We start from the raw sequence: 17,542 nt of genomic DNA on the forward strand, positions 1-17,542 counted from the left end.
CCAATCGGCTCTTTCTACCCATGACTGTTATCAATCCTCCTTCCCAGCCAATCAGCCACGTTTGCACACGACACTACATAATCAAGCCTTTGTCTCATCGCTCCCATTCATTCATTCATTCATTCATTCAGCCGCTGGGTCCATGCCATACCAGCTCAGCCTATCCCACCACCATCCCCTGTCTCCTCCTCTCTTTTCCCTTTCTTTCAAGTGTCCGGGCTTTGGATTCCAAAACACCTTTTCTGACATTAATTTGCCTATTTTCAACAATATCAAAAAATTAAAAAAACTAGTTTCTCAAAATCATATTTTTCATCTACACAACAAATATCAAATCAGTAAGTACTGCGGTTCTCAAGATATTTGAGTGGACGGACGCCTCACAAACGGACATACATACATACATACATACACACATACATACATACATACAGACTGACGCCGGACGGATACCCATCCCAATAGCTTCTATAGACTATAGTCTATAGTAGCTAAAAATCAAAGAAACATGACATTGCAAAGTGTGGTGATTTGTTTATGTTTCTCTGTCTGACATTCATGGAGTGGCCCTGGTGTGTTGTGTAACTGAGAGCATGTAGCTGATTAAAGATGTAAACAAGACCACATCAAGCCCTGCTGTGTTAATGTTGTAAAAATAGCAGATACACATCTACGGAAGCTAGTTGGCCAAATCTTGACAGAAGGAAGCCTTGACAGAAGGAAGTAAAAGTTGACGCCGCCATTTCTAGTTTTCAATTCTATTAGCTCCTCAGTATATAAAACTGAGGAGCTAAAAATTGTAATTTCTTTGCCTTCATTCTAGGAAGAATAATAAAGATAATGTACATTGGGGCCATTCTTGTCAAAATTATTTTCCGTTTATTTTAGTGTGTTTTAATTAATTTTATATAGACCAGAAATAATTTTTCAAGCATTTTTAATTTTGTTTCATGCAGTCATCCCAAATAAGTGTTATATAGTATAGTACCAACTTATCATGCAATCAATTTAATTTTATGTGATAAAATTAATTCTACTTGTATCTCAAATTAATTTTATGAACCTAATTCCCTTATCATCCAATGTACCATTATTTATCAGAAGCAGTAACAGTAGCGCACAGTTTTTTTTGTTTTATTTGAAACATATTTCACTGGTACTTATTTATTTTATGGTTTTATAATTAACGACGTATAATAATGTTCATTTTATAATAATTTATTTTGATTTCTTTGCCTCATTCCAGGAAGAATAATGAAGACAAATTATCTCTGATTGTTTAACTAAAGTAAAATTATGGCCATGTAGTGGTGCATTATTCTTTGTGTGACCTGGCGTGACTCCATAAACTCTATGATTCTGATGATTAGCTAGATCTCCCCTTTCCATGGTAGCAATGGCTAATTTGAACATGGTCCCTGTATCCCTTTAAACATTTTTTTTAAACCCAGCAGGCCAAGACAAGGGTAAATATTACAAGTTAAATGTTTCATAATTAATATTGCCCAGGGCTCGAAATTAACTTTTTTCCCCTGATAGTCCACTTGGGCAAGCATATTCTGAAGTTGGTAGCCCGGTGATACTGGCTGGTAGCCCATGCATATTTTAGATCAGGGGTATCTTTTTTCATCAACCAGACAAGAAAGGGCTATTTTACAAGGTTCTGCCCATGAAGTGAATTTTCTAGTCTTTTGATGTGTATACTTGCACACCTTTAATGCCCAAGGAAACAGGTGTAATTGACGACAGCGGGACTCAAAAGTTTTGTGACCTATAAAAGTCGCCATGACAACATGACAACAATATGGCCTTTTCAGCACTGAGACATACTGTAGCAGGCAGTGTTCCCGCTAAGGCTTATTTGCGCGCTAATTGCGCAGTGTCTCCGACTGCTCTCGCAGTGAAATTTCATGTTTTGCGCAACTTTAGTCTATCATTTCAATCGGTATTAGTATTGGAAACAATAACTCAGAGCGAAATGTGCGATCTCAGCGTAGATTTTACTTCCGCTTTTCGAGTTTAGCGCCCATTAGCGGCGCAGTTGCCAATGTTCATTGTACGTTGTGACGTACCTCAATAAATTAGCATATACATGAACGGACCCAGCTGTGAGGCAATCAGGTGTATCTCAAGTTGCGCACCCTCTCGAAACCTCAGAGGGAACACTGTAGCAGGGCTAAAAATAGACCATGGCCCTTCTGTTGGGAGGAGGCATAATTTCCGTGTCATTGTGGTTGATACATTATTATCAAAATGCAATGAGAATGCATTTTTATTGGCCATCGTTTCCTGTGCCTGTCATTCAAGTACGTCAGTTCAGATATGGAAACTTTGTTGCAAAGTTCCACCACACAGCCGATCGTCTCCAGAACAAAGTCATACTATGGCAAATTTCTATGCCCAGCTGGGTTTGACTGCATTTATCTAGCTCGTCCCAAAGTGACGGACGCATCTTTTAACCTTTAAGCTTGGTGAAAAGCGCATTTATTGATTTGCCAAAGGCCTGTGGACTCGCTTATTTTTGCACAAGTGCTACATTGACATAGGAAAAAGTTGTTGAATACTCACTGTTTCAGTGAATCCGCCATGATGCGAATTCTCAAATCAAAAAATGTTGCCGAGCTCGAATACAAATGTCTTCTCATTAAATTACGTCATTGTTATACAAGAGCTAGCATTCCAAAGTCTGTCACTCTGATTTTTTCAAAGTTTGGAGAAGGCCGGCATTTCCATCTGAATGATTGAACGACGTGAAACGCAAAATTCCACAGCATATTATCTGGCAATATGTACAGTAGAAATACTGTATACCATCGCTCCAGGTACGTATAAGCTTACACTCCACAAAATGGCCACATGCGGCGTGAACTTTCTGAAAGGATTTCCTAAACGTCCTACTTGTTACCTTAGGGACTCACTTGTGATGTCCTGAAAAGTATTCTCAGCACTAATTCCAGTTTCTGTCAACATGCAAAGCTCAACGACAAGATTATAGCACGAGACGTAGTGTACAGACTACACATTCACACGCAGGTAAACTCAATTGCGCATGCTCATATTGGCAGACTACACTGGCAAACGAGTGCGCATGCATGAAGGTATATTTGCAGCAAATACACTGGCATAGACTCTCCACAGTCGCTGTGCCTTGTTTTGTGCGCGCCCACGACTGCCACGGTGGGCCTGCATTCAAACACCTCTTTTTCAGAATTCCCACAGCTTCGATGAACTGTTATTAGATTTCTATATAATACTTATAGCCCCTAAACTTGTAATAATAATAATAATAATAATAATAATAATAATAATAACAACAATAATAATGATGGGTTCTTCAGGGTTTCCAGTAGAAATTTGCCCAGGCGGAGAAATGTAAATTATAGGTGGAGAAGGAAGCCGAGGTTAGGGTGGGGATGTCGTATCGCGGCGGCAGCAGCATAACATTGGCAAGGATGTAGGTATCTTGAACAGTAATTTATCCAGTTTTGTTGAATGTCAGTGTAAAAAAAGTTTGTATTTTAAAAACAAAAACTGCTTGTGGTTTTTTGTGTTAAGTAGAAACAATGTACCATCTTACTAACATCATTTGTTTTGTTCGTCCTTTCTTCACTGTGTCACTGTCTGATGACATTTTCCATGAGAACATAAACAGTTACAGAGATGGTCAGTGCCCTAAGTTATCATCATATGTGTTGATATTACAGTGTACTAGAATCAACAGTAACTTTTGTTATATTCAATAAAGAGTACTACACTACTACTACTGGCAGATATACCATGAATTTGGTGAAAAACTTTTTTTGTGATTAATGCCAAACTAAATGTAGTACTGAATTTACATTTAAATTAAAAGAATATTGTTGTTCCTATTAAAACATGTCACACTGAAATTATACTGGAATCATTAGAAAATCCCAGGCAAGTAGTTCCTTTTCTCTTTCAGTTTAAAGGGACAAAGTCAGTTTTGACTTTTTTTGATATCAAGAATACAGGGAATACTTGCATAATAATTACACTCAGTATGCACAATGATGTCAATGCAGAAACTCAAAGTGATGAAAAGTGTGAGATACAACCCCTTTGCTGTATGAAAAGAGATGATTTTATTTGTGACCTCTTACATAAAGAACTGCAGTTTTACAACTTACTTTCCTGTGACAAATAAACACTGCTACACCAGTCTGTACTTAAAAGGGTTATCTTTATTTACCAATTCAATGAAACAAAAAAAGTTAGCTGCTCTAGCAGTAAAACAACTTGACGTACAGCCTCAGGGTCGGCATTGGATTTTGTTTTTTATTTTTAACCTGCAGTTCACAAAAGGCCTCTAAAAAGTTTTGTGAATACACATTTCAGTTAGGTGTAACAAAATGACAATAGAAAAGTGTTTGCAGTATCAGTAACAACTTAAATGGCTATGACTGGCCTTTCAAGTGCAGTACACTGAAACTTGTGAAAGAAAAAGATTGTCTCTTTTTTCCATAAGCATATGCTGTGTCAAAGAAAATACACAAGTCCTGAAAAATATTGTGTTGCTTTCTTTTCCCCCAGCAGTCATGCACTAGTATCAATAGCAAAAAAGAAAAATGTTGCATCGGCACAAAAAAAAATGGGGGGAGGTCTCCAGCTGGCTTTGATGTATCTTATGAACTACGTGAATAATATTTACATAAATTATGAATTTGCCTGCCGTATGCAAATGCTACAAAATTGGATCTTTTTTACCGAGAAAATTAACAGAGTTCACACGGGGCAAAACACGTTATTTATTACTAGATTCAAAACTTAGTTGATAAAATTGATGCACTTTTTCCAGCATTGAAATGTTTCATGATCTGGCCATTTACCTACAAATGTATATGAAAGCATGGATCGCGTGCTAAATTTAGAGCAGGCGGCAGATACGGTAGAGCATGCATACCCATTCCACTTTCCCTTGAGTTGAAATCACAAGAAATATACGTGAAAAGCCAACCCTAAGACGTACAATATTTCTCAAAATTTTGTACACCGCCAAATCACTGATTTTTTGGGTAAAATATCGAATTGCAACCACAGCCATGAGTTTATAACTGACCATTTTAGCATTTTAACATCAATGGTTGATCACGTAATTCTAGAACAGTTCTATAAAAAATTAACAAATCCCTTGCTCTGGCGTCATAGTCGCGTACGCGTACTTAGCGCATGTAATACAACATCATGACTTTGATTTGGCTCTCTGAAGAACAGCTCACCAAAATACTAAAAAAACAAGTCATCGTTGATGAAACAGTCTCCACTTGTTTATGGGTACTTTGATTACAGGTCCCCCAGAGAGGATAGAGTCCTGTTCATTAGGTCTGTGATAAAAATACTTTTGAATAAATTCGCTTGATACATATCTGAGTTGTAGTTCAGGACATGAAAAAATCGTAATAAAATGGCCGCATGGCAGCCTTATTGGATCGTATCACAAAACAAATCAGTGTGCATATGTATGACATAGGTCAATGTCCCAACTTTGAATAAAATCGGTTGAGATATGCCTGAGTTATGGCTTTGTACATGAAAAAAATCGTAATAAAATGGCCACACAGCAGCCATATTGGATCGTATTACAAAACAAATCGACATGCATCTGTATGACATATGAAGTAATCCTTGTACCAAGTTTGAATGAAATCGCTCTAGGCATCTCTGAGACATCTGCGTGAACGAACGGACGGACCCACGCACGGACATGACCAAACCTTTAAGTCCCCCCGGATGGTGTCCATGGGGACTAAAAACATCTGCACAAAGTTTCATCAAATTTGGCACAGTTGTACCAGAAACAGTGCTCTAATCTTGAATTATGCAAATTAGAACTAATTATGCATGCCACACCAATATAAATAGACCTGCATATGTATGCCACAGTGTAGTATCCTTGTACCAAGTTTAAAAAGAATTGGCACAGGAATATTTCAGATATCTGCATTCATGACAGGGCTCGAAATTTTTTTTAAAAATTCACTTGCCATAGGGCAAGTGAATTTTCAATTTCACTTGTCCGGAAGAAAAATTCACTTGCCCTGAATTTCAGATGATTTAAGGAGTAAATGTGTATGGTTTTATTCATGTCATTGTAAAGAAACCGTAGCTGTAACTTACTGATAAATTTGTGTCCTTATTCTGTGTATCAAAAATAATATCTTATGTAATGTATACATGCACAGTGTTTCAGCCAGCTTTTGCTTGCATGGGGACACAGTGACCCATAGTAGGTCTTAATGGGGACAAATTAAATTTATTTCAATAAAGCAACACCGGTACATTGTCATTGTGTGTCATTATGACCTGGTACCTTGTGTTAAAAGGCAAGTCAGGTAGGTGCACTAAGGGTAAGTATATAATAGGCCACCGGTGTTGTGTCAAATTGTGCCCATGTGAAACTTGCAGTATCATTTAGTTTACTGCTACCACATGGTATGTGCATAAACTGCAGGGTTCCCCTATTAAAGTCACCAAAATGATTAGCCAACTCATTAGCCAAATCAAAAATCTTGTAGCCACTTTGAGCAACTTTTAAACAGTTTATGATCTCAAGTGTAGCAACAGCTTTCTCGGCATTCAGGAGTTCCTAATTTTACAAATCAAGATGTTTTGTATGTTGTTCATGATAGTTTTAACATTAAAGAAATATTTGTTTAGTTTTTATTACATTAATTATCTGTGTTTTTTATGACATTGAAGGGATTGAAATACTTTTTCATTTCTAGTGGTAAACTTTTGCCACAAGAAATAATTAGGTGGCAATTCTAAAAATCAGGTAGCAATGTGAAGTGTATATTACCACAGATACAGAATACTTCTGCAGCATTGAGTCAGTGTTGACAGTATGACAACTTATCATACATATTCACTACAAGCTCCTTATGTGGTTTTGTCAGTCACACAAATACAAATTTTCCATGCAGAAGAAAGCATTCGGTAGCATAGTGACAGTGTAGATACAAGTATTGTGATGTTGTGTCATAGTTGTGATCAAGCAGGCTCAATAGCATCTTCAGCATAAGTATTTTTCTTGAGACAAAAAGGGTCAGGTCAAAATCCTTTAAAACAAGACACAATGATATTGTTCAATGGTTCTACTCCGGAATAAAAAGGACGCGATGCGTTCTACAGACTCAGTACGCCCAAATAATCACGTGATGCCGGTACAAACAAGCCCACATGTGTACTAGCGCGTATGGAAATACACGTACGTCAAGCGCATTTGCGCACATGGCTTTGTTTGTACCGTGGTCGATTCGAATTCCGGGTTTGGCCTATTCATTTCCCAATGATTTAAAGAGTAATAATAGTTTTAATGATAATGATAACATTGTAGCCCAGGAACATTTTCATTTGATATTTTGATATCATCAAGAAATGTCTGGTGATGTTCACTATTACATCATTAAACTGGAGGAATCTGCAGAAATATTAATGTGATGATTTGAAATGGATATGCTTACTGCAACTACTGTTGACAATTTCCCTTTGCCATTACTGTTAATAAAATTTAATTTAAAACTGACTGTCAAGCTAAATGCCATTAAATTGGAAAGCACCAAGAAATTACCGTTTATCATAAGATTGTACCTATCAGACCTCCCTAGGTGGTTTCTTTTGAACCATAATTGTGTACTTAAGAGGTCTTCATCATGACATCACATAAGATGACCCAGATTTGACCTTTCAGAAAACCTCAAGTTTTTCTCCTTTTCCCTTGTATTCTGACTCTGTTTGTGAAAGTTTCCTTTGAAATAATGGTTTTTACTATCAAACTGAGTAATTGCAGGCCAAATTTTGATTCAAGCAAAGTAGGTAAAACTTGGGCTAAAAAGGACGACCAGTACGCGGGACTCACAGGCAAAGCCAGGCCTCAGTGTATTCATGGTCGTCCATGATGTATTGTAGCACGGTCCATCCATGAGTGACTGAGAGGCCGAACAGCAACAATGTTTGCTTCACGTACCAGGGAATTTGTAACTTTGTAGAAAGGAGAGTAAAGTGTTTCAATACATTGTAACTTTGTAGGAAGGAGGGTAAATTGTTTCAACACCTTACAACATTTTATTGTAAGCTGTAGTTTTCTGTTGAGGAGGCATCGTGACATGATTTCATGAGAAGAAAAAAACATAAGATCGTGCAAAGACGTCAGTATTTTGCCATTTTGTAACCAAGCAGAACAGAGCTATTTTATCGGCCGGCCATATCGAAAGCGATACACTCAAAGAACTAGAGAGTGGCAGCGCGTACGTACAGTGGCCTCATTGAAATTCACTTGTCCGTCGGGCTGGGAGAATGTTGTTTTCACTTGCCCGGACTCAAAATTCACTTGTCACGGGCGTCGGGCGGCGAGAATTTTCGAGCCCTGCATGAGCCCCTATGCATGGACACAGCATTAATATTAATTTCATCCTGGAACGCCTGTGGATCATACCTGGGGACCCTGTGGATTGATATCAAATACGGGAAAGAAAACGGCCGTCACACAGCCATTTAAGATCAAATCATTACAAAAATCGGCGTGCATATATATGTTATAGGGATTAATATAGGTACAAACTTTCAATGCAATCGCGCCCAACATCGCTGAGAAATTTATGTGAACGAACGCGCAGTTGTCAAATATAAGAAACAAAATGGCCGCCACACAGCCATTTTAGACTGGATCAAAACAAAAATCAATGTGCATATGTATAACATATAAAGTATTATATGTACCAAGTTTGAATGGAATCGCTCCTAGCATCAGTGAGAAATTTGCATGAACATACGCACCGACATCAAATACAGGAAACAAAATGGCTGCCAGACGGCCATATTGGATGGGATTGGTAAACAAATCAACGTGCATATGTATTGCATAGATGGTAATCCTTGTACCAAGTTTGAATGAAATCACTCTGGGCGTCTCTGAGATATCTGCGTGAACAGACGGACGGATGGACAGACACACGCAAGGATGCATGCACAGACATGACCAAACCTATAAGTCCCCCTGGACGGTGTCCGTGGGGACTAATTATATTGACACCTTCATCAGCTGCACTTCATTGGCTCATTCCCACATCAAAAAGTGATCGCTGACTGCTGCACGCTTTCCTACGGCCGGTCGCCATTGTTTTGACTCGTAGCAATATATTAATGAGGTCAGGGAAAATATACCCAATGATATTGCCGCTTACAGAGGACAGGCGTACTTTCACCCAATGATATAAGATATATTAGAACAGTACACTGACCTTGTCCGACCTCGCATAAAAAGACGTTGTATGTATACATAGCCCAAGTTGTACACTATGTGTACGGAGCCTGGCGTACTACACGTGTACACGTTCATCCATTTTTTGGCTCGTTTGTCGCGCCAAGCCCAAATGTCATGTACTTTTGTCACTCAGTCGATGGTCATAATTTGTGAAGTATTAACAAAAGTTTGTGCCATTTTATAATATTTTCCCAAAATTACAGCCAGCGAAAGTGCTGTCACACACGTACAATTTCGCCGGCTGCCGGCTTCTAATGAAAACACTGGTTCTTATATACCGCACAAAGCCACAAATTGTGCTCAAGGCGCTTTACAATTACATATTAGCCCTGGTCACTGGACCTAATTTGATACTACTCAACTCCCTGGGGAGCAATCAACAGCTCATACATGCAGCCAATCAGCGCAGCAGGGCTAAACCCACACATTAAAACCACTGTCCTAACATGTACCCATCACTCCTTGGTGGGAAGAAGCAATGACGAATAAAGTTCCTTTTTTGCTCAACGGCATGACACTATAGCCAGGGTTTGAACTCGCCATCTCGAGATCGTTCGTCCACTGCTAGAGACATCGGCCCATGATGCCTCCTCTTTGACAAATTCACAATCTCCACCCCTGGGTGCACCTACACACCAAATACTAAGATGTTAGGTGCTGCTGTTATGGAGTCTTTGATATGGACAGACATACATCCATACACAAATACTTACACACACAAAGATATACAGAAGCCAACAACTTACCACATATTAAGCTCTCTTTGCTATATATACATATACCAAATGTGAGCTAAAAAATGTTAAAATTTATGCAACATTGTTGCACACTTTGCAGCACAATGAAAAGTGCAGCTGAAGCTGGTTTTCAAAATAGGTGATAAAACACCATGATGACATTTTCAACCATTTGCAAGTCAACAACTAATTACTTTGTAAGAGTACTGGTAGTTAGGTTTGTGTGAACTTTTATTATAGAGACCATGTAATGATGACCAATGAAGAAGTTGCAAAATAATTCAGAAGTTGCACCATGACATATTAATTTCTGATGACTTACTGTAATTCTTGGTACCGTCTCTTCTTTTCCATTCCTGTCAGGGAATCTTTGATGACTCTACAAATATTAAAATTCAACAGATATTTAAAAACCAATGAATACTTCAAAATAAACACAGAATCCTTTATCATAGTCCAAAGAGAGAGGAGATTGGTTGGGTTTGAGATATCACTATTACATGAGGTTGTGGTTTGGATACAGTTGCCACTGAGTCATTTTGTAATTGGTTATCACAGACTACTTACAATGACATTGGCTGTCTCAGCCTGCTCACAGTCATTTAGAAACTAAGTCTGACACTTTAACAGTATACACTTTTTAGCTGTGGCAACCATTCTGATTTCAGGTACACAATTGCAATCCTGTAGCAGAAACATGGGAATTGCTAAATTTCAGTTTCATAGTAATACCGCCTGTGCTCATGGCTTTCTGAACCATAACTCACTTCACAAGCGCTGCAACAGGGCAAGTGCAGGTTCCATATCTGGCTAGTGAAAGCATACCAAATTGTCTATGTAGGTCTCCTGCTTGCCACCTTCACTATATATTATATCATGCCAGTATACATGATGGCGCAAATACGGTGATCTGATTGGGCCAGACACAAAAAGACCTGTGGTATATTCATGATATACCACGGCTGGCTCGCGAACGAGCTGTCAGTTTTAGCAAAAATCTGTTTTTTGACTTTCAATGCATGAATTTCAAAATACTGGCTGTTATGATATAATAGCAATATATCACACCCAGTGTTGGTATACCACTCGATTTTGACCAGTTCACTTCATATATGCACTCACTATCGCTCATGCATAAATCTCGTGGTATACCATCACTGGGTGTGCTTTATTAGTTAATCAATACACTTGCTGCAATACTATTCACAGTATATACCATTTACAAGGGCAATAGAAATGGAAGTTCGAGACACAGATGGCAAGACTTAAAAATAGTATGCATGTGTATCGTACTAACCACAGTGAAAGTTGATATACTAGACTACTGCATTTTATAGGACAATAAATCAGGTTTCCAAGATTGCAGCGTAAGCATGAGAACTTTTCAACAAGTACACTAGCCTTTGACCCATTAAACAAGTAAAAAATGCCGCAATTATACGGTGTCGCTCAAATTTGATCAGAATTGGTACATACCAGTATGGGTTAACAAAAATCAACAATAAATGTTGTTTCTATCTGTTCAGCGCAGGAAAATTCTACGTTGATGTTATGACAATGCTTTCTGCACAGTAGAACCAGAAAAACAACAAGAAATATTTAAACCAGAAAAACAAGAATGACAAAAGTAATTAAGGTCTGAAATTTTAGGTACTGGAGGTCAACTTTAGCAACATGCATAGCTGAAAGGCAGCTAGCCCCGCTTAGTTTGACCATAGACGGTCTTCCTCCCCTCTGCTGACAGTCTTCCTCCCCTCTACTGTCTATGGTTTGGGCAGTTCTGTTAATATGTAACAGTTCATAAACAACTCCCCTCTACTGACGGTCTTCCTCCCCTCTACTGTCTATGGTTTAAGCAGTTCTGTTAATATGTAACAGTTCATAAACAATGACAGGAAATGACTCAAGATAAGTGGAGTTTGCCTGTTTCTTACTGGCATGTAACTCCTGCACACATGCAGAATTTCCCTTTTTCTTACCTCATTTGCACATTTTTGACACTGATATGTTCATTTGAACAAATTCACATCTCAACCCCTACATCTACCTGTACACCAAATACTGAGATGGTAGCTTTGGCAGTATGGGAGCTTTTGTGTGTGACGGACATACATCCGCACATACCCACAAATATATAGACATACAGTCATCATATAAGCTCTTTTTGGTATTTATATATAAAACCAAATATGAGCTAACAACACACTGTCCAGTCAGAACCGAGGTGTGATGCAATTAGCGAAAGAGAATTAAAGGGCTGGTGAAGAGTAAAAATGAAATCGCTGAAAATGTGATTTACACTCGTTAAATAATACATGGAAAGGCACAAGCAAAAAATTTACTGCGGAAAAATGGTTTAAGTGCACATTTTCCGGCGAAAAAATGCGTTTTCCGAAGCTTAGTCACATTTTCTTGTGAAAAAATCAAACCCGGAAGTGTGACGTCACTTTAAGCGCAGCCTATCTGTACATGTATGGAACACGATGGCGACTTCTGTCGAGTAGCGCGACCAAGACAGCGTTAGAGGACGAACAACAGCTAGATTTTGGGCTGTACATGGCAGCTGTAGGTCTCTATCAAATTGTGTCAGTCATACTGACAAAACGCTCGCTGGCTCCACTGTTATGTTAGTCCTACTGACAAAACGCTCACTCGCACTGTCTGTATTATCCATGGAGGTAGAACTCTTCTGGTACCACCGTGCCGTGGTATTATCGTACTGTCTTCCATGTCAGTCCTGACAAAACGATATGGGCTGCGCCGCTGATAAAGGCCGAAAAGGCTAGGCTGTCATCGCCGAAAAAACCGGGGTTGTGAACATTACCGGCCGAAACAATTTGGGCTAAAACCTACAAGTGCCGAAATAGCTAGAAACCTGTGGAAAGTTGTGTATCATGTATCTGTGTATCATTGTATGATCTGTTTCAAGACAGTGCGCGAGCTGCGGTGTTTTCGAATCATGTACGCCTGAAAACTTCTAATCTTTGACATGGTTTTGACGTGAGATTCAGAGCCCATATAAGACGTGGAAAATTGTGTTCTCCATAATCATGACTCAGTATCTCACTTTATATTATTCCCATCGATCTGTAAACGTTGATTGACCGACTGTCAAAGGTCACGCAGTGCTGAGCTACACAAGCCAACGGCACATACGTTTTTTCAATGAATCGTTGTACCGCACACGTTTTTAAATTCAATTGTAAATTTCTGATATTTTTCACAGAATTATTTCTTCGGCAACGTAAGCTTAGGTCTGTTGTTGTTCTAACTTCTACACTGAATACACCGTCAAGTGTGAACGGTATGATATTTAATCACCCCTACGTACATCAGACGATCGATTGCGCAACACATGGTTAGGCCACATAGAAATGCTTGGAAAGCAAGCACTGCAGTAGTCTGAGTCGTTCGACATCTTCGGTTAGGTAGAACTCGTGGGGTAGAACTACACCACCAAAATAGTCTAGCCAATCACTAGTTTTATTGATAATCTTATAAATTACGGCTTGTCTTCTGGAGGATTCATGATCGTATTCCGTGAAAACAATCGTCAGAGATGTGTGTGTAGCGAAGTACATGTACGTGTACGCGCCTGGCTAGCTCTGCATGGCAGGGTGTATTAAACGGCAGATCGTCTATGTAGCCGATACAAACACGAACTGTCTGATACCGGCTACCAAATACTATGAAAAATAGCAAAGAATGAGCTACAAATCACTATCAGTTTTAAGTTGCAGGTAGAATAAGTCTGTGCCTTTGTATAAAATACCTGTTATTACGGCCTCCCCGTATAACGCCGGTAACACAAAGCCCCGGCTGCCATGCAGAGCCAGCGCTTGGCTACAGGAGTAAAATTAACCCGCTTTGCTTTCACAAATTTGGTTCATTTTCTGGCCAGATCTTCATCCTTTGGCCATTGAAACAATTTTGATACTGACTGAGAACGATGCACAGCGACACAACGCGTGGAGGGACCGTGGGCGCTGTCACAGCTTTTTACGATGGATTTCGAGAATGCACACAAAAGAACTGACGTGAATACATCGCCGGCGGTCAATGTGCTGTAAATTACGTCATACCCGACATTTGCCGAAGTGTACCGAAGATTTGTATCTTTATTGCCAAGATTTGTATCTTTATTGCCAAGGGCGTCGCTAGGGCCTTTATTCGGAACTGGGAGCGCAGTTTTGAAAAATTCCAATGCAGATCTTTTTCTGACCATTTTATTCATCAAAATATACAAGCAATAAAAAATTCATTTTTACTTTTCACCAGCCCTTTAAGTAATGCGGCTAGTTTTCAATCAGGTTCGAACGCACAACATACGGCATCAGTCGCCTAGGGGAGAGGCAACAGAGAGAACCGCTTGGCTAAATCTCCACTCTCAAAAAAGAGTGGTTCAATAGCCGGCTAAGTTGTTACATTTTTCTGACTGAGACCGCTCCACACGTTGTAGAGTTCATGAAGCACTCACACATGCACGCTCACTATCACACATCGCACACACAGACTTTTATCGAAGCGAAGCAATGAATACATCGCTGTAACTGGGCGAATATTATAGATACATCGAACCTAATCACAAAAATACCGTCAATGACGCTGTACCTTCTCTAATGTTTGGCCAGGTCAGGTAATTGGTTGTTGGCATGGAGTTGTTGGTAAATAGTTGACAATGTAGGGGCATGAGGTGGGATATGGACCCAAAGAACCCAAAAGATGATTAAATATATCAATCAAAAAAATTCTAAGCTACAGTATAAACTGCCTAAAGATAGTTCAATGTGGAAAAAAGTTAAATAATTCAGAAATAAGAATTAACAGTCCAAAATAGTAATGACGCACTTCCCTACTGACCTGAGTGCATGTGAAATACACAACCTGGCATCTGTAACCAAGTGATCATTTCAAGTCACTTTTAACTGTTTTTAATGGATTTTCCAAAGAGTCATGTGGAAATGATGAAAAACGCTTATCTGGTCTTGTGTTTGTATAACCTCATGGCTGATAATTGTCATAGTATTGAAAAAAAATTGAAAGTGAAGAAATTACTGTTTTTAATAGGCATATTTTCCTTGAAATACCCCGGTACATGACCGTGTAAAGAATATATGCTAAAAGTGTTTAAGAGTAAATTTCTTTTCAAAAAATAATTTGATCTGTGACCAAAGGATTTTTATTCTTTGAGTTTACAAATTCAAACATTGCAATTTGTTCAATCATCTTGTGCAGTGCAAAATTTATAAAATGACTGAAAAACAAAAAAAATTGGCAGAATTACAGTCTTTGTGATGTAAAATTATGGGTTGACATTACGATAATTGTTAGTCTGTTCGAAGTACTACTATGCTATAATTTATAAAAAAAAGTTCACGGTAACATATATTGTCAGCAATGTAGTGTTAATTTTGACTTTACATCAAAATATGCCTTTGCTGGATACCAAATATATAGGGCGAAATATTAAAATCAACCATGTTCAGCAAAATCCACACAACAGCATTGATCCTTTTCTAATTTGATTTGATTTGCTTATGTTATCCTTGTATGACAGTCAGTACAATATGGAACTTGAACACAACACAGTGAATAAGTATGCTGTAAATGAAATGGTGTGGCTGCATCCACATGCAGCAATAGGAGTGCCTTTATCTCTCACCCCTCATTTCCAACCTGTCCCATCCCTGAAAAAATAGTTTTGTCTTATATTTATGATGTAAATAATTTCTGTATTTGTTAAAATGTGAGCATCTCAAAAACTTTTGATCATAAACATTTTCATTGTTTTTTATAGCTGACCAGTCAGTTAACCTGTTTATTTTGAATATTTGCGCATTTTTTCTCAGTATTTGACACTTTCAGAATACCTTCTTATTCAGTTTGTCATTTACTAAAAGTTTAAATGCTCCATTGTGTGGTCAAGCTTTCCACGAGCATCAAATGTGGTACTTCATATAGGAAGGTCTGCCTCTAGAGGGCGGGCATCATGAACAGTGTTTGTTGGTTACCGGTAATTCCTCCACATAAACTTCTGATTGTACTGTAAATATTGAACATGGCCGACGTCCGATTTTCCTGTCTAAAATTTTCACTCATTTTCGTTCATATGACTCTGAAACTCCAGGAAACGATTGGGAAGAAAGGGTTATCTTGAAATATTGAGGTACTCGCCGATATTTTGCAAAATAAATGAGAAAAATGCAAGGAAAATGCCGACAGGCTTACACAATGACCGTTTTCAGACTCAGAGGCATGATCATCTCTGCAGATTATGCAACAGGCCCATATCACGTGAGGCCATGAGGGGATATCCACGCAACTCAGTACCAAACACTAGTGCTCACAGAGTGAGCAAACACAAAGTGAGTACCCCTAACGTCAGCTCTGTAGTCTGTAATAGATTGTAGTCAACTAAGTATTTTGTTGGGCAATAAATTTCTTACATTTCGAATAAGAGGCATTTTAATTTTGCTAATCATGATTTTAATCACTTTTTTGAGTGTTAGTCTTTCGACCCATGCCATTTTAGAGTGAGGATAGATAATGCCAAATAAAATAGTCGTTTTTTTCTACATGTACTCTTATTTCTAGTAATATACTACAATTCAGAAAATAGCGTCAAGTTTTTGACTTAAATTAATATTTATCATTGATATCAAAATTGAGGTCTTTAGCCCAAATATACACATACTTCATCCCTCGAGTAGACTACTGCTACCATACTTAACTTTAGAGTCTCTGCTTTTTGAAAATATATAATATGAGGGGGTTTCCTTGTCATCTTTGATGAGAAATATTGCTTTGAAAAAAAATGTGTTGGCAACATGCAGCTCCACCTGAAACAGATAGCTGATCAGTGCTACCGCAAGACGAAGGCATTGAAACTTGAGTACAAAGAAGTTGTTGACAGAAAGATGGAATTACCCATCATGGTACGACATCGTTTATGTCAGCCATCTTGTTACAATGCAGTATATGCTTTGTCATATCTTTTGAATTTGAGAGGGCGCATTAAGCCGGCTTCAACACCAAAACAAAGACTTAATTTTGCACGTGTGGACACAAACGGACTCAAACTATTAATCCTTGTGTTTGCAAATCACAAAATTTAATAATGTCACAGAAACGTTTCAAATTTTTTCCTATCTGAACATAGTATTTGACAGCCACAAAATACACCATACATGTAAGCCCTCATGCAAATACCCGGAGAAGAGCACACTTGCACTGTATTGTTCTGTCATATTACCACATATGGGGTAAGTTGGCCACAACTGAATAAATTAGAGGTTTTCATTGGCTAGCATGGGCATATTTGGCTGACTAGGGCCAATGTGGTGATAATATCAAAATCAAATTCTATGATGCATTTATACTTCATATACTGAAACACTGAAAAGAAATGATTCCAGACACTTCCAAGATCACAGACGCTAATTTTTCCCGATCACTGTTCCCCCTCTCCCTACAATGTACATACTAATTTTCAGCAGATTATAGTAACAAAGCATGATGTGACACT

At 38.4% G+C, this 17,542-nt stretch overlaps 1 protein-coding gene across 2 annotated transcripts in view; it reads right to left on the reverse strand.

Moving 5' to 3' along the window:
• LOC139148629 (sodium leak channel NALCN-like) overlaps positions 1-17,542 on the reverse strand; it is a 548,532-nt gene that overhangs the window by 280,347 nt on the left and 250,643 nt on the right. For both annotated transcript variants that reach the window (XM_070720114.1, XM_070720115.1), the window contains exon 20: positions 10,340-10,396. In XM_070720114.1, coding sequence (XP_070576215.1) covers positions 10,340-10,396 — 57 coding nt within the window. The remainder of the gene's footprint in view (positions 1-10,339; positions 10,397-17,542) is intronic.

Source organism: Ptychodera flava, chromosome 13 (assembly GCF_041260155.1).
Source record: "Ptychodera flava strain L36383 chromosome 13, AS_Pfla_20210202, whole genome shotgun sequence".
Lineage (NCBI taxonomy): Eukaryota > Metazoa > Hemichordata > Enteropneusta > Ptychoderidae > Ptychodera > Ptychodera flava.